Source organism: Bombina bombina, chromosome 1 (genome assembly GCF_027579735.1).
Source record: "Bombina bombina isolate aBomBom1 chromosome 1, aBomBom1.pri, whole genome shotgun sequence".
Lineage (NCBI taxonomy): Eukaryota > Metazoa > Chordata > Amphibia > Anura > Bombinatoridae > Bombina > Bombina bombina.
In genome coordinates, this window is record NC_069499.1 from 964,189,948 (window position 1) to 964,208,795 (window position 18,848).

General features: G+C 35.0%; 1 protein-coding gene across 1 annotated transcript in view; it reads left to right on the forward strand.

The window, feature by feature from the left end:
• LOC128652794 (cadherin-like protein 26) overlaps nucleotides 1-18,848 on the forward strand; it is a 222,481-nt gene that overhangs the window by 175,052 nt on the left and 28,581 nt on the right. Inside the window, exons 10-14 of the mRNA XM_053705767.1 lie at nucleotides 1,012-1,154; nucleotides 5,112-5,342; nucleotides 11,426-11,647; nucleotides 13,699-13,811; nucleotides 18,498-18,548. Coding sequence (XP_053561742.1) covers nucleotides 1,012-1,154; nucleotides 5,112-5,342; nucleotides 11,426-11,647; nucleotides 13,699-13,811; nucleotides 18,498-18,548 — 760 coding nt within the window. The remainder of the gene's footprint in view (nucleotides 1-1,011; nucleotides 1,155-5,111; nucleotides 5,343-11,425; nucleotides 11,648-13,698; nucleotides 13,812-18,497; nucleotides 18,549-18,848) is intronic.

Sequence of the window (18,848 nt, forward strand, 5' to 3'; positions counted from 1 at the left end):
AGGTTGTTTTTTTAAAAACCATGAAGACTTGACTGATATTTTATTCTATAGCAACACAATATGTGTTTTGTAATTCCAAGGTGTTTACTGTCCCTTTAATTTAAAGGACATGAAACCCACAATGTTTTTCTGATTCAGATTTTAAATAACTTTCTAGTTGACTCCTATTATCAATTTGTATTCGTTCTCTTGGTATCTTTATTTAAAAAGCAGGAATGTAAAGCTTAGAAGCCAGCCTATTTTTGGTTCAGAACCTGTGTTACGCTTGTTTATTGGTTGGCTAAATGTAGCCACCAATAAGCAATTGCTATCCAGGGTGCTGAACCTAAAATGGTCTGGCTCCTAAGCTTTACATTCCTGCTTTTTAAATAAAGATAGCAAGAGAACTAATAAAATGTGATAATAGGAGTAAATTAGAAAATTGCTTAAAATTGCATGCTCTATCCGAAAGAAAAAATTTGGGTTTAGTATCCATTTAAGTATTCCTGAGTGACCATAGACTGATTTGCTTTTAAATATTTTAATAAATGTTCATTCGGTGAAGAGGTCTTATTTGCCGTGGAGTTTTAACACTTGCTTTGTAGCTCTATGTAATGTAAGTATAATTGTTACCCTTCACATAAGGATTCAAATTTGTAACAGTTTTACACTATGAAAGTTTATCACTACTTTATTTAAGGAAATATTGTAGCCAAGAACTATGTTACAAGATTGTTGTAATAAGGAAAGGACCGGCTTCCTAACAATCAAAGTGGATTTATCATTTGTGACAGTTATTTGTATTTTAGTGAACAGTGTTAATTCTATCACTATTTTTATTTGTATTACTTAAGAAAATATAGATATGATTAAACTCATACATTTCAACATATGACCATTTATGTGTATACCCCCATCCCTTTTTACAGAGGTATATCTTGCTTTACCATTATAGAAATTGTTTGCAATCATCTGTTTATCTTAATGTGTTTTCGTTTTAATGTTCACAATTGTCCACATTCCTATATTTAGGTATGTTATAGAGAATGACCCTGGAGATTGGTTATCTATTGATGAAAATACAGGCGTCATTACAAGCAAAGCTGTGCTGGACCGAGAATCAGAATTTGTTCTTAATAGCAAGTACATTGTGAAGGTCCTAGCTATTGATGACGGTAGGTCTGTAATGTCAAACAGATGTCACTATCTGCAGCTCTCATTTCATTATTTAATGTTAATATTTTATGGTACTATTGTTTGCAAAGTTGTACAATTGTAAGGCAATTGCCGAAAAGCTTTTTACCTTGAGTTTTAATACATGAAGGGGTCGATTCCAATCAATCACCTGAATTGTTTTAATCAATTTTGTAGCAAAAAAGGGCACTTTCCTTTTCAATGAGATCATAATCATGAGTTTTCTTTTGTTTCTTGGAGCTCAGAACGTGTTTTTGTTGTAGCCAAAGCCCTAGATATAACATGTACAAAACATTCTCTGCAATTATAATTCATTTTCTCAATACTTTTCAATTTGGAATAATTTTATTCTGTTGCACATGTGTTAGACACTCTTAAATGGCCACAGATGACATTTAAGAGGCCTTGATTCATGAAAACTTTATAATTCACTATTGTATAGTCCTTCTGCAGTGAGGACACAAATTTACATACTGTATGTATATAAATTTAATACACAATATCCTGTACAGCTAACGGGATCTGTAAGACAAGTGAGAAAACAGAAATCATGACGCGACACCTAGAAATGTTTGTTTTTAATTCACACTCTTATTGTTGTGTTTGTCATTTTCAGTAAATCATCTTCATAAATGGGATTTTAAACAGTGACCAGGATTTTACAGTCTTCCTGTTCTGTCTTGTTTGATGTCAACAAGAGACAATTATTTTTACGTTTGTTTTTATAAACTGGAAGAAGCAGCTATGAACTAGAAGTGATGTTCAATATCCAAAGCCTTGTGCCACAATCTACTTACAGTGATAGAAATTATGCAAAGACATTTCCTGTTCACACTTATTGCCTTTTGCTATATTTTTGCAGCTACATTATTGAAATGGAGGACTCTTAATCACTTAGCGTTCTCACGAGTTAAAGTGTGAGAACTGTTTTTATATAATGTTTTAGAAGATGAGAAGAGTCGCAGACTCGTATCGTTCTTGATTTCAGATGTATATCTCACCAGACTAGGAAAGCGGTGCTTTTTCAAACAATTATTGAAAAATAATAATAAGAAAAATCTAGGCATTGAGTAAACATGGCCAGTATACCCATCATTCCTATATACAACTGGCATTTGGATTGTTTACCAGTCATTAGGATGCGTATGGTTTACAATAAGCAACTCACACACATAAATGAGTATTTGCCTTACACACTGTACAAAGGGGTTCATTAAAAAGAACTGTAATGTAAGCTGAAAAGATGTGGAAGAGCCATTTTATATCTCATTTTCAGTTGATTTCTAATAAAAAAGAACTTAAGAACCAAAAACATGTTTTCGTGAACTTCTTTAGTGAAAACTTGTTTTGCAGCTGGGGGCTTTAAGAGGCTTTTTCTTAAGTTTTTTAGGGCTAGATTACGAGTGGAGTGCTATTTTGCGCTCTCACTCGCGCGTTAACTTTGCTAGACCAAGTCTTTTTGCACATGTCAGGTTGAGCTTGTATTACAGGTTGAAAGCCTCCATCTAGCTAAGTCATGATCAGGTTAATGTACTTCCCCCCCCCCATAGACTTCAATGGAGCACGAAAACTGAAAAAAAAAACCTAACACCCATACTTGCGCGCTAACTCTCATCACAGTAAATCCCCTACTCTAATAACCCCTAAACCTCCACAACCCCCCTGCAAATGACCCCACTATACTATTAACCCCATAACTGCCACACTATTAACTATTAACACCCTAAGCTTGCATGCTAATTTGCATCACAATAAGTCGCCTATTCTGATAACCCCTAAATCACCACAACCCCAACCGCAAATTACCCCACTACACTATTAACCCCCCAATTGCCACATAGCCCACCGCAATTAACTCCCTACATTTTAACCCCCTAAACCGCCATATAGCCCACTGCACTTAACTCCCTACACTATTAACCTCCTAAAATGTCACATAGTCCACCGCATTTAACTCCCTACACTTTTAAGCCCTAAACTGCCACAAAGCTAGGCTGACCATATTGCCGCTTTAAAAAGGGACACATATGAAAAATACATATGTCATGGCTGTTTTCAGGGCTGTTTAAAGAAATGTTTTGTATAAGAACCCTGACATATGTATTTTTCATATGTGTCCCTTTTTAAAGCGGCAATATGGTCAGCCTACACAAAGCCCACCTCAAAGTACCCTCTAACTTCCTTACGGTTAACCTCCCCAACACCCCTAATTTAACAACTCCTAAATTACAGAAAAACAATCTAAGATTACAGAAAAAAACAACTACCATTAAGAAATCTGCAAGGCTTGAAATTTATGCACAGTCTGAGCCCAGACAGGAGACCAACTCCAGTATTTGATTTTAAAATAGGAGACCTTTAAAGGGAGATTCTAGTGCAAAAATTGCATGCTCTCATTTCTTAGAGCAAGCAATTTATACATTATCAACACTGTAACTCTATGGGCCAGATTACTAATGGAGCACTATTTAATATAACTTTTTTGTTTAATTTTTTTTTAAATAATTTGTATTAGTATTATTATGAGTGTAAGTGTACTTTGTAATGTATTTTAAATGTATTTTGTGACACTTTTTTGTTTTGTGAAACAGTTAACCAGATCCCTGAGGACGCGGGAATAATTCTAACGTAAATCGCGATCGTGCTCAAGCAATTGCATTTATTTTCCACTCATAATACCAGTGGTAAATCCGACAGGTGCAAACACTCACAATAAACCCCTTATCGCTTGCGTGTAACTGTAAGCACTCCACTCATTATCTGGCCTTATATGTTTAACCATGCAAAAGGTTAAACACACTGGGCAAGTCTTGCGGGATGAGTTTTCCGCTTCCAATATGGTATTTTCACAATAAATATTCATTGCGCAGATATTACAAGTTTTGAAAAAATCGCAATTGCGTGAGTGCAATGACCTTTTACGCAACAAAGTACAGTCACACTCACATTAACACTGTCTAATAAAAATTATTTTAAAAATATATTGCACACAAGTTATAAGGGCTAAAAGATAGGCGATCTTTTAGCAGACGCAGGGATTTTACATTGACTTACATACACATACATAGAGAAACCTGGATTTATATATGAGATATGTTTAACTATGGAGATAATGAAAAAATTTCACATTACAATCTTATGCACATTAAACAATGTCTAAGATGGATAGATGATGAAGAGATATTTGCATATAGATCTCAAGATATCTAAAGATATATTCATATACATATCTTGCTATAAATAGATATATCTATCACATATATAGAGAAATATTTATTTACAAAAAAAAGAACATACTCTGTTGAGAAAACATTTTCGCTATATGAATTATTTGCATTTTTATGTACACTTTTCAAGGAGACTACGTCATGCGCTTTGTGCAACAAATTAGTATTTATTTATTTTTTTAAACTTTTTGTCTTCTCCATTGACTTCTATGGGGGAATACGTGAACGTGCACACAATCTGGATTTATGGATTATGCGGGTTAATACACGTGCACAATAAGTTATTTTGCAACTTGTAATATCTGCGCAACCCCAAATGCAAAAAAAACATAACGCGCTAGATGTTTTTGCAATCTTGCCCATTGTACGGTCCTGCTTTGAGCTGCAAGCGTATGAGAAGCTGAAAGCAGCCAGTGATTGTTGGGATTGTGACCACTGATGACAATTAGCAGTTTTTTTCTGCTTAAATCCAGCAGTTTTCTGCAGCTCCCAAGTGGAACTTTGACAATGTGTTTAACCCCCTTTTTAGGGGGGGTGATGTTGCAGCGTCAATAATAATGTGATGGTAATCTGCAATGATATCCTATTTTTTGGAGTTTTTTTTTACTGGCCTTTTTTCTATTAATGTATTTTATTATTTACAAAGTTTGCAGGTTGATTTTTCTTAGAAGAACAAATACATTTTTATTACATTAATTTGTCTGTTTACAGGGGTCCCTCCAATGACCGGCACAGCCACTCTGATAATTAATCTCAAAGATGAGAATGACAATGTACCAAAGGTAGAGAGCGCTGTTCTGGCGACATGTGAGAACAACGAGGAAATTATTCTCATCACACCGGTCATAGACAGAGACCTGGATCCATATTCTGGTCCATTCTACTTTGAAGTTCTTGACAAAGATGCTGATAAGAAAGAAATCAAGCTCATGGAATCTAATGGTAAAATGAATCTCTTTGAGTCTAAAAAAACATAATTGATTTTATTGGACATTTTGAATTTTATTAAAGGGACAAAAACTTGGAGTTCCTCATAAAAGATTTAATTATATGTACTAAAAAACAAAAAATCTTTGCAATGTACTTTCATTATTTATGTTGCATTATGTGTTTTTTTTTCACAACCCGCAGAGAGGCTGGAGTGCATCCTTACCCTGCAACATTTTACAAAGTGATTGTTAAATAGACGCAGAAGCTCATTTATATCTGTTCTTTCTTTGCAACAGCAAAGGAAATAATATAAGAGTCTGTTCAAGGAATACGTCTCTGGACTGCAAAACTATACCTATTTTGCTAACAAAATGACACTTAAAATACTTTTTTATTATTACTTTTTGCAATGTCCCTTTAAATGTTAGATTTATAAAGAAGAGCCACTTGAGTGTGCTAATCCCTTCTCCTTTGCTAAGGCAATTTGGAGATAAAAATGAGCTGAGTGTAAAATCCTCCATTTTACTTTTAATATCAAATTACCTTAGTTCTCTTGGTATCCTTTGTAGAAGAGCACACCTAGGCGGTGTGTCTGGAACTCTGTATGTCAGCAGTTTTTTTAAATTAAAAATGTTATACATTTTGCCAACTAGTACTGAAAGTGTATACCATTGTCAAAAGCATTCTTGCAAAACTACAGCCATATAGTGCTTCCGACACGTGCACAACTGCCTAGATATGCTCTTCTACAAAGGATACCAAGAGAATTAAGTAAATTGTAATTTTGTTTTTCAAAATTGTGAGCTCTATCTGAATCATGAATGGAAAAAAGTGTGGGTTTCGTGTTCCTTTGAATATGGTAGAAGAAATAACGCAACTTTCTGAGGTAAATTTAATGAACCTGCGCAAAATAAATAATAAATGCACATTACTTATAATCTAAGCTGAAGAAATGTGGCTACTTTGATTTGTACCTTACGTTAAAGTGAGACTAATCATTATCTTGCAGCAAGGCAGTTTTTACAGTGATGTGAGGAAAAAGCTCAACAGACTATCTACATTCTTGATAAATAAACAGGTTACCTATGACTAAGCCTGAAAGTCTGGTTATTGTAAAGAATGTTCTCATTTTTACCCAATTACCTGAAATTCTCTAATGCAAATTAGCTGCTGCAGGCAAAATACAATACTCTAAGAGGCCCGTGTTCTAAATCACCCTGAGCCAAGGGTGTGGGCTTCAACTTGTAACTCATACTTAATTTAATACTTTCCAAAGAACTATTAACCTATTGTTTGCCTAATATGATAAGCTAGCTAAAATAAATCCAATGCCAAAGGTAGAAAAAAAGCAGAATTGTCAAAATACCTCTTTTGTAACAGAATCTAAGTCCCTAGACCAGAGCTTTCCAAACTTTTCATGTTGATGACACACTTTTTAGACCTGCATAATTTTGCGACACAGTAATTCAGTTGTATTAGCAAACAGGAGGTTAAACTAATTTGTTTTAAGAGATACAGACACATACATAAATTATATAATAACAAAATGTATTTACAAGTAACAGTATGTATGTGCAAGAATTAAAAAAAAAGTTTAATAATACCAATAGCTACTTACTAGTTTAATGGGATGTATGAGGTGATGGGATGCACACAGTTTCTAAATACAGTATATGGTGGAATATAAGATAAAGACACTCGCATTTCATCATCAAGCAGCTATCCCAGTCACTGACTACACATGCAGTCATGAGTCGATTGAGGAGACTACACGTGCAGTCAGGAGCCAATGTGCCATCAAAAATACCAATTGGAATAGTTTCAGTTCCTGCTGACCCACTAAGTATCAATCATGTGTCAACCATGTGATATGCGTAGAAGGCAGGCGGATAGTCGGAAACCAAAAAAAAAAAAAAAATTAAATAAAAAAATAAATTTGTGCTGAACCATAGACACACCTATACACTGCTGCCGACACACTAATGTGTCACGACACACAATTTGGAAAGCACTGCCCTAGACCATTAGCGGACCTACTCCACAGAGGGCTCTGGTGCAAATTCTTTTTTGGGCCCCCCCAAAGGTAGCTCAGTAGCAAGCAGTAGTAATAACATGTATGCTGCTCTGGCTCTGTATAATTATTTTGAAGATAGACAGCCTGCCCTAATAAAAAGCCCACCTGCATTAGGATTGTACACATTCTGCACATGCCCGTATATAGACTGGCTGCTATGTGCCCCCCAATCACTTGGGCCCAGGTACCACTGCACCTGCTGCACCAATGGTAGTTCTGCCTCTGCCCTAGGCCCTAGTTTTAATGAACGTCATTTGGAAGGCAGAATAATATATATATATACAGGAGAAAAATATCACTATAGTTTATAGAGATGTGCATTTGTTTTTGTACGAACCTGAATGAATACTCAACGAAAATGAAAGAAAACATAAAAATACCAATGAGAATCTTCAGTATTTATTAGTTTACTCCATGCTCTCCATGCTTTTTAGAGCACATTAAAGGGAGAGGAAACCCCAAACATGTAATCCATGATTCGAATAGCACATGCAATTTTAAACAACTTTTAAATTTACTTTTATTATCAATTATGCTTCATTCTTTTGATTTCCTTTGTGGAAGGAACAGCATTGAGCTACTGGCAGTTAGCTGAACACATCTAGTTAACCAATCACAAAAGACAAATGTATGCATCACCAGCTATCTCCCACTAGTGTAGGATATGAGCGTATTAAATTTCAATAATTATTTGTAAGATAACAGAGCACATTTGAAAATAGAAGTGATTTCAAAAGTGTCTTAAAATTACATGCTCTATCTGATTCTTGCAAGTTTAATTTTGACTTTACTGTCACTTTAAGGTAAGTATTACAGCTATGTTTTATACATTTTTGTTTTCAAATTTTGACCTTTAAGTCATTCCAGCAAAATAAACATGGTTGTTACAATAGAAGTTAACATATTGATTCATGTTTCAATGCACACTTAGACTAACAATTCCAGAAAAAAAAGAACATACACACATAAAAAGATAAAAGGAGGAAACTGTAAACAGTAGAAACAAAACTCTTAATAAAACAAAGTCACTTGTGTTATCAGTGGGAATTATCCTTTACCCTATCATAAGTCTTATATAAATGAGAATATAGGTGCAGTGCAATCTCAACTTAAAGAAAACTCCTGAATGGTCTATAATAACCATATATGAACTTAAGTGAATGTATGTGGCTTGCTATGGGGAGGAATGAGTATAGCTTTCCCATAGAAAGATCATATCGTTAAAGAAGGATAGTTTCCCCAATTTGAGGTAGTAATAAGGGATGGGCGAATTTGTTTATTTTCAAATTCGAATGTAAGAACGAATGTTATTGTAGAAATTCGATTTACATAATCGAATGTTGATAAAAACGAATATTCCTAAAAATTCTATAATCGAATGTTATTTACAGTTTTCGAATGTCCCTTTTCAAATTCGAATGTGACATTCAAATTAAAATATTACATGTATAAAACACAGTTGTAGACTAGAAATACTATTTCAACCATGAATGTGACATTTGAATTTGAATGTCACATTCAAATTAGAATATTACATTTATAAAACACAGTATTAGACTAGAAATACTATTTCGAAATTGAAATCGAATGCGAATATTCAATTTAGAAATTGAATGTGCTATAAAATACATAGCTAAGCATTCTATTATTCAAACTAATATTTTCGAATGTTATTAAAAAATTCGAAAACTAAAATTCGAAAATAGAATGTTAAAATGTTATATAAACATTTGAAATTCGATTCAAACGAAAGACTGTATCGAAATTCGTTTGACATTTCGAATATTTAGAAACATTCACCCATCCCTATTAGTGATACTTTCCAAAGTTAAATTAGATTCTTTTAAGTTATGCCAGTCTGTGATTGTGGGTGGCTGTAGGGTTTTCCAATGCTTAAGTATGAGTTTGTTACTCAAGTTTAGCATAAGCTGGAAAAAGATGTCCTCTGAGTTTACAGGCTATGCCACTAGGTTGATTAAGTAGTATTATTTCTGGACTAGGTTTTATTTGGGTGTGTAAAATCCTATTTATGTTATTGAATATTTTATTCCAGTATGGGTTTATTAGGTCACTGCTCCACCAGATGTGTAGCATATGACCTTCTTGTGGGCAACCTCTACAACAGTTATTACTAAAGGATTTATATATGTGTTTAAGTTTAGCTGGCATTAAATACCATCTAATCATTATTTCAGGTTAGTTTCTAAGACATAAGAGGAATGGGCAGAGCGAGTTATATTTGCAAATCTGAGTTTCCAGTCTTGAGGTGGAGTTTGAATGCCCATTTCTCTGTCCCAACCATTTACATAACTGGGTAATAGATGATATTGGTTAATGATTATTGTTTTGTATAGAGTGGATATTACTTTCTTAGGTGTATTGTCTAAATTATACATTCATTCAAATTTAGTGAAAGGGCGGCCAAAGTCTTGTTTATTTTTATGCGTTAAAATAAAATATCTTAATTGGTGATACCTGAACCATGTGTTATATAATGAATGCCCTAGAGTCTCCATTTGCTGTTTAGCTTGTATGTTACCCTTGTCAGTTAGTAGACAAATGGGTAATAGATTTTTTTGAATGCAGTGGTATTCTGCATGGGAAAGAAAACCCCTGGAGGGAAACGAGTGTTGTTTAGTAAAGTAGTAAGTGGGGAATATTTAGAAGATATATTGCAGTATCTGTTGGGCATATAAATCCAATCCACCCATGTATCATTAGACAGTGAATAGAATTAAATTCTGTGCTTGTTGCTGAAGTTAGGATTCCAGCAGATCCCCCCGAAATGAGGAATACCTGACAAAAAGGTTACTAATTGTAATCATCTATTAGAGTTGTCTTTCCTATATCTACACCATTTAGATACTCATTGTAAAGAGATAGCTAGTTTGTATGCCCTCAGGTTAGGTACTCCACCTAGACCAACATCTTTGGGGAGTTTGTATATAGTTTGCTTAGCTATTGAAGGAAGTCTGTGGTGTCATATATAATCAATTATGATTTTTTTGTAGGGTATTGAGGTCTCTAGAGTTGCTTCTCGTGAGTTGCCAGGTAAAGCGAATGAATGACTACACTTCAGCTTTGTGCATTTGCGGTAAAGTCGCTGAATGTAGAGCATTCGCAAGTGCAGCCTTAGTCAGCACCTCGTGGAGACCATAGCCGTGGCCTACAGGCCTATTGTGCACATAGAATAGCCGCCTTAATTCACATGTTTCAACTGTAGCTATCCTCTAAAGCATGTCCTGTAAGTTAGGAACGGAATGGTGTATGTCGGCTAGTGCCTATGTCATTTCCACATAGCAGGGACACAGGACCTCACTGAAAGTGCAGCCAAATCCATGACTCACTGGCTCCGCCCCCTAAAGAGGGAGATTTTTCTATTTTAAAAAATTAGAATCTCCTGCAACTTTTTTCAGTTCTGAACTAGAAATGCTGCCTTAAACTTTAGGCATCACTTCCATGGTTCTATATGCAGAATTTATACTCAAATTTGATTACTTTTAAATGTCATTCAGTCAATTGTAGTAAGATTTAAATTATAATTAAGGGGACATAAAACCCCCCAAAAATATTTCATGAATCAGATAGAACATGCAGTTTTAAACAACTTTCCAATTTACTTCTTTTATCAAATTTGCTTCATTCTCTTGGTATATTTTGTTGAAGGAGCAACAATGCACTACTGGGAGCTAGGTGAACAGTACACATCAGGTGAGCCAATGAGAAGAGGAATATATGTGCAGCCACCAATCAATTTAATTTACATTTTATTTAGCAGTGTCTTACCAGAACCTTATGCAAAACAAATACCAAATACTTGAAACACAAACACACTAATTGTATCCTTGGTATACAAACATACAGTACCTGTACATCATGTATGCAATCAATGTAAGCGATTTTTGGACTGATTCAATTTCATTGATAGCTATAAATCTGGCACCCTGAAGAAATTCATGTAAGAAACTCTAATTATTTATCTAATTTGATTTAAGAATACATTGTTTTTGCTGTTTTGTAGGTGATGTACTCAAAGTAATGAAAATGGAAAATGCTAAGCAAGGAAACCATACTTTACACCTTGAAATTTATGATCGACAGGGAGTCAGCTCTCTTGAGAACTTCACGATCTTCGTTTGTGATTGCTTAGAAGGTGATGCCTGTGTGGAAAAGCTTGCTGACCCACCATCTTTGGGCGGAGGAGCCATTGCTCTTCTTCTTCTTGCGCCTGTCCTGTTCATTGGTATGTGGATAATGCAGAATTTCAAATAAGTAGTAGATTTTTTTCTGACAAAAGTCATAATAGTTACATTCATCTTCCTAATGCATCATGTGACACCCATTAGCCAATCATACCATGCATATAAGTATAGCCTGTGAATCATGCACATGCTTAGTAGGATGATTTTCATTTGGCCAATTGTACAGTCCGTTGTTTTTATGTACAAAGTATGGGTTACATAGTATAATCAGTGATAACAGTTCATTGATATATAAACAAACTGTAAATAGCATATGTATTTTTTTGGTGCACATTTGGTTATTTTTCCTTATTTGATTTGTGTAAATTGAATGCTGTAAATGAAAGCTGTCATGTTTTATTTTTTTTTTGGACAGAGTCCATTTTTATGTAAACGGTAACCAAGCCTCAAACTGCTTATTAAGCAAAATTGTGACACGGATTTAAAAAAAAGCGCCTGGAGTTTCTTCATACATTTTGCCAGGAGCAAAAATAACTAAAAATAGGGATTGTTATTTTTGTTACAAAACATAAGAGAAATTGTGATTATTTTGCCTAATGTTCTGTAGCTTATATGTAAGGGTCTTTATGACAGAAATATATCATTGCAATGTAGAGCTTTTAGCAAACGTCTACTTTATCAATTCACAAAATAAACATATAAATAAGGTAAAAGGTAAAAATATATTGAATTTGTTTTTACTTAAGTACACTATAATTAAGTGGCACGAAACCTCCTCCCCCCCCCAATAAAAAATCAATACCCCCCAAGAACACTAGATGGCAGCAGTGTTTTCACAGACTGTCCTATAGAGAACCAGACATGTGCATGTTACCTACTAAAGTATGCTCTTAAACAAGGAATGTTATGAGAGTGAAGCACATTTTGATAATAGAAGTAAATTGGAAAGTTGTTTTTAAAATTGTATCTCTATCTGAATCATGAAAGAAAATTGTTGGCTTTCATTTCCTTTTAAACCAAAGCCTCATAAAAGATTCCTGTAATCAATAGAAAAATCACAGTTTGAAAATTGTGCTATTTGAAGAGATTTGTTCCTGCCCCTTAACACATCTTTAAGTGACCCTCAATTTTAATCAATGAAGCAAAATTTAGTAAACCCTCAGTGCATAGAACAATCTCCACTGTGAAGAACTGGCATTACGTAACAGAACATATTACTATTGTACTTTCAGGTCCTTTTATGGCCTTTCTATAATAAACTTGACTAATACAGTAAAGGAATTTTTCAAAACCTCTAGTTTACTTTTTGAGATAAATTCATACAAAATATGGAGAATTATCCTGCATCCTATAATATCATAGAATACAGTCCTGTATTTTGCAGGAGCGCTATACTTCCTGCCTTTCCACCTTCATTATAGATGTAGACCTTAAACCACCAAGCCCTGGTCTGTCCTGTTATGCTCAATGGAACTCACAGCCATGCATGCCCTGACTCTGTTCTAAGCCTGAACTAACCCCACCTCTTGCCTCACTTAGCTGCACCCCCTGTATAAGGAGATTTCACCTACATCCAGGCCTGTCTTTTGGGCAGGGTGAGAGGGGCACCCATTTAGGGCCCCACACTCTGGGGGGCCTTGCAGTGTTAGGGGTAAGGTTATGAGAAGGTGCAATGTACATCCTGTATTTAGCTTCTGAAGAAGCGTTTACGGTATCATAAGGTGTAATATTTAGTGTCATTCTTTATATAGGCTATACTAAATATTGGCATAGGGGTGGAGCACTCAGGGTGCAAGGCATACGGGGGAGAAGAATAAGCGCACCGATCTGGGCCCATTAAATTTGCTTTTCCCAGGGTCCCGCAAATGCTATGGGCCATGCTGTGCACAACCTTCTAGACCATTGCACATCCTTCCTGCCTTCCACAAAACAATGGATGAATGTTATCCTGTGGAGCTAATTCATAAAGGCATGAAGGATAATATAGGAATTAAGATCAGTCTGATTTTAGAATTTAATTAGTTTGTAGTAAAGGTAGATTAGTAATGAGTGGTCTAAAGCAGTTCATTTTATATTTGTATTCTTAAAACAGGGCTGACTTTCCTATTGTGCAAGGTGAAGACCAAGGAGATGGTACCTGTTGAAAATGAGCCTCTGAATTCCATTATTGTGTACAATGAAGAAGGAGGCAACATTGACTGCCAGGTGGGAACAAATATTGGTATTAAGTAGTTTTTAAAATAGCAGCTAATTGTTTTAGGATTCCAGGTTTACAATCACCATTTTTTTTTCAAAACTTTCAAGTAAAGGTTAGCATATTACAATTCATACAATCTATAAACCATATGAAGGAGCAACACATACTTATTTATTTTTGTATTTATTTATTTAGGACTAGATTGCAAGTAGCGCACTATCGTTTGTGCGGCGCGATATTGCAATACCACACCAGCGTTAACTTGCGCTCATATTACAAGTTTCAAGTAAATGTGATCACATGAGCACAAACTAAACTGAAGACCTCGAGTAAGGGGTTAGGGCTAAATAAAAAGTTGCATCAAACACAATATAAATACATTAAAATAAAGTGTTACACTCATATACTGTATACACTATCTAACAAAAATTGTTAATTAAAATATTTTTTAAAAAGTTCAAAGGTATATAGTATATGACAAAGTGTTTGAATGGATAGAGCTATAATATACAGTATCTCAAAAAAGTGAGTACACCCCTCACATTTTTGTAAATAGTTTATTACATCTTTTCATGTGACTACACTGAAGAAATTACACTTTGCTACAATGTAGTAGTGAGTGTACAGCCTGTATAACAGTGTAAATTTGCTGTCCCCTCAAAATAACTCAATACACAGTCATTAATATCTAAACCGTTGGCAACAAAAGTGAGTACACCCCTAAGTGGAAATGTCCAAATTGGACCCAAAGTGTATATATTTTGTGTGGCCACCATTATTTTCCAGCACTGCCTTAACCCTCTTGGGCATAGAGTTCACCAGAGCTTCACAGATTGCCACTGGAGTCCTCTTCCACTCCTCCATGATGACATCATGGATCTAGTGGATGTTAGAGACGTTGTGCTCCCCTACCTTCCGTTTGAGGATGCCCCACAGATGATCAATAGGCTTTAGGTCAGGAGACATGCTTAGCCAGTCCATCACCTTTACCCTCAGCTTCTTTAGCAAGGCAGTGGTCATCTTGGAGGTGTGTTTGGGGTCGTTATCATATTGGCATACTGCCCTGTGACCCAGTCTTTGAAGGCAGGGGATCATGCTCTGCTTCAGTACATGTCACAGTACATGTTGGTATTCGTGGTTCCCTCAATGAACTGTAGCTCCCCAGTGCTGGCAGCACTCATGCAGGCCCAGACCATGACACTCCCACCACCATGCTTGACTGTAGGCAAGATACACTTGTCTTTGTACTCCTCACCTGGTTGCCGCCACACACGCTTGACACTATTTGAACCAAATAAGAAATTACACTTTGCTACAATGTAAAGTAGTGAGTGTACAGCCTGTATAACAGTGTAAATTTGCTGTGTCCTCAAAATAACTCAACACGCAGCGATTAATGTCTGAACCATTGGCAACAAAAATTAAATACACCCCTAAGTGGAATAGTCAAAATTGGGCCCAAAGTGTCACACTTTAGAGTCCTTTCCACTCAAATACCTGAAACTAAGAAACATCATTTTTATTGAATATTAATATGAATGATAGATTTTACTGCAAATATTTTACATTCCAATGTTCTTCACTTAGTAGAAAATATATTGTATTTCAAATAGTATATATATATATATATATATATATACAGTGTATATATATATATATATATATATATATACATATATATATATATATATATATATATATATATATATATATATATATATATATATATATATAAAACTGGCACGCTCTGGTCTTTCCAAAAAAATATTTTACTGTGAAAGTAGTGATGTTTCGGGGACAAAGTATGCCCTTCCTCAGACACAGTGTATACAAAGTGCAAACAATATATAACAAACATTACACAAACCCCACCCCCCAATTAGGACCAAAAAAACGCCAAAAGGTAGTCATGGTAACCACCCAATCACATAGTAAACAAATATAGTGTGTAGTTAATTACAGCAAAACTAATGCACAAATCTGTCTGAGCTTAATAATAAGTGCATGTGAATAAGATATATGCGACATGTATCATGTAACTAGAACAATATGGTCTGCATGAGAGAACAGGCACAACATAGAGGAACAGGCAAACAATGAAATGCACATTAGCATGCGTATCTTACTTTGACCGCAACTTAATCACTATACAGCAAATTTCATATACTTTGCAGACAATGCGAGAAAACCTTTTATACATAAATGGGGCTCTGTAAAGTCGTTGTTACTTACGGAACCGTTACAGCCTGATCAGAAAACATAATCCAAGAACTTCCTGAAAGGGCACATGCCTACTAGGCCCAATCAGCAGCCAGCATCAGCGTTGCCATGGCAACGCATCGTTCACTGCCAAAGTGATCATAATAGTAGTAAAAGAAAGACCCAAACGATAACGCAGATCCAATGGGCGGTGCGTGGTCACAGCAAACCAAGGCCACTGCGCTGCAAAAAAACATGTTAATGGCATTAATCAAATGAGCACATAATGAAATGGCTAAAACATTGGCTAAACCTAAGGATATATATCCCCATGTGTAATATGCATTAAAAAAAAAAACATATTTCTAGATCCAATACAAAGTAATGTGTGTATAAAAACATAATCTGTGTATAGTACGGATAAGAGCCTATGACAAGAGGAAACAATTAACACTTGTTAAGGGAGTTATCCTAAAACCAAATTAACCTGCAAGGGGATAATCATCTATTGGAAATAAATGATGTACCATATTCATGATATGATACTGACCTATTATGTATAAAATGGAGCCTATGACAAGAGGATATAGTGGACCCTAAACTCAAAAATGTATATCAACATATACTGCAAGGGGATAATCGTCTATTGGAAATAAATAATGTACCAAATCTAGTACATGTTTAATGCTGACCTATTATGTATAATCTAAAATGGAGCCTATGACAAGAGGATATAGTGGACCCTAAACTCAAAAATGTATACCAAAGTATACTGCAAGGGGATAATCGTCTATTGGAAATAAATAATGTACCAAATCTAGTACACGATTAATACTGACCTATTATGTATAATCTAAAATGGAGCCTATGACAAGAGGATATAGTGGACCCTAAACTCAAAAGTTTATACAAATGGTCTAGGACTCTCATTAGATTTAAAACAGACGTGGACCCCCTATTGACTTTTATTTTAGCCAATAAGTGCAGTGTCTGCCACAAGCCACGGGCCTGATCACAATGTTATCTGTATGGCTCACAAGAACTAGCTCTACCCTGTTGTGAAAAGCAAATAAGCATGTGATAAGAGGCGGCCTTCAAGTGCTTAGAAATTATTATATGAGCCTTCCTAGGTTTAGCTTTCAACTAAGAATACCAAGAGAACAAAGCAAAATTTGTGATAAAAGTAAATTGGAAAGTCGTTTAAAATTACATGCACTATCTGAATCATGAACATTGTTTTTGGATTTGACTGCCCCTTTAAGTTCTAATGAAATTATATGATTTGTTCAAGTGGGCTCATTTATCATTTTCTTTGCTAGGGAATATTGAATTAGTGGCCTGGCTCTTTAATTTTACAAATTATGATAGTTGACAGTTACAATGGCAACTTAATAAGTAATTCTGGAACAAATTATTTGGATCTGTTTAAAGGGATAAGAAACAAACACATTTTCTTTAGTGATTTGTATAAAGCTTACACTTTTCAGCAACTTTTCACTGTACTTTTATATAAAATTTGCTTAATTCACTTGGTATACTAAGTTGAAGGAACAACATCACACTTCTGGGAGCTAGCTGAACACATCTGATGAATCAATGACAAGAGTGTGGCAAGAGAATGTGCAGTCACCAATAAACAGCTATATCCCAGTAGTGCATTGCTGCTCCTGACCTACCTAGGTATGCTTTTCAACAAAGAATACATAATGACAGAAATTAGATAATAGAAGTACAATGGTAAAGAAAAACAATATTACTTTTCTGACCCTTTACATTGAAAATGTAAAAACAAGCAAAAAAAGATATAATTTGTTGGAGGTAAAATGCTAAAGATAAACATCCCAAAAATTTGTTTCAGGTTCTCAGTGTAAACTTTACTGAGGGCTATATTACAAGTGGAGCGTTCATTTATTGCGTGCCTGCAAAGGGGCAAATTCGTCAGACCCCTGGGTGAATTTTTTTTATATATGCCCCAATTGCCTCCCCAAAAAATGTGTCTGTGCCTTTTTATAAATAAAAAAGAATAGCAATTTTAATTAAAAAACAAACAAACAAAAACTGCACTAAGCAGTTATAAGGGGTTAAATGGAGGTTAAATGGAGCAGGTGCGGGGTGTTAGAAAAACACGGCACTGAAAAGTGAATTTACATTGAGGTATATTGGGAACTATGTGTTCCCTGTAAATATATATGTATTGTATATGCTTATATACATATATATTTAAAAGGTTCTGTTCTTGTATGACGGCATCAGAATGAGGCTCCCATTGGAGCCTATAGAAGCATGCTCTTGTGAATGCAATGTTTCCATGCGATGCGAACATAAGGTCGCGTTCGCATTGCACCTAACTCGTAATACCAGCGCACATTTGCGTGCGTTGGTATTACAAAGCGGAGCGCAAATATTGCTTTAGCAAAGCAATATTTTGCGCTCCACTTGTAATTTGGCCCTAAATATCCTACATTTAACATCTTTTTAATCTTTTTTTTTTATAGGCATCTGCAATTCTGACTGCAAACTTGAAAGGACATTCCTTGCGTAACCAGGTATTGTAAGAAACGTTATTAACGTCATAGAAATGTCTATCACTTGTAAACACATTGTTGTAAACTTTCACAGTTTTTTTTTAGTTATGAATCTGTTTTGCCACCTGTATTAAATGAAACAGATTGAATTATCTCATTAGCACATATTGCTTGGTGTGTGCACCTTTTAATACTACCCTGTCAGATTCAGACAATCTATTGTGAAAAGCACCAATAAGGAAAACTACACATTTCATAGCTAATATTTACCTTCATTATTTAATACAGATTAGTAACTCCACTCTAAAATGTCTCACAAAG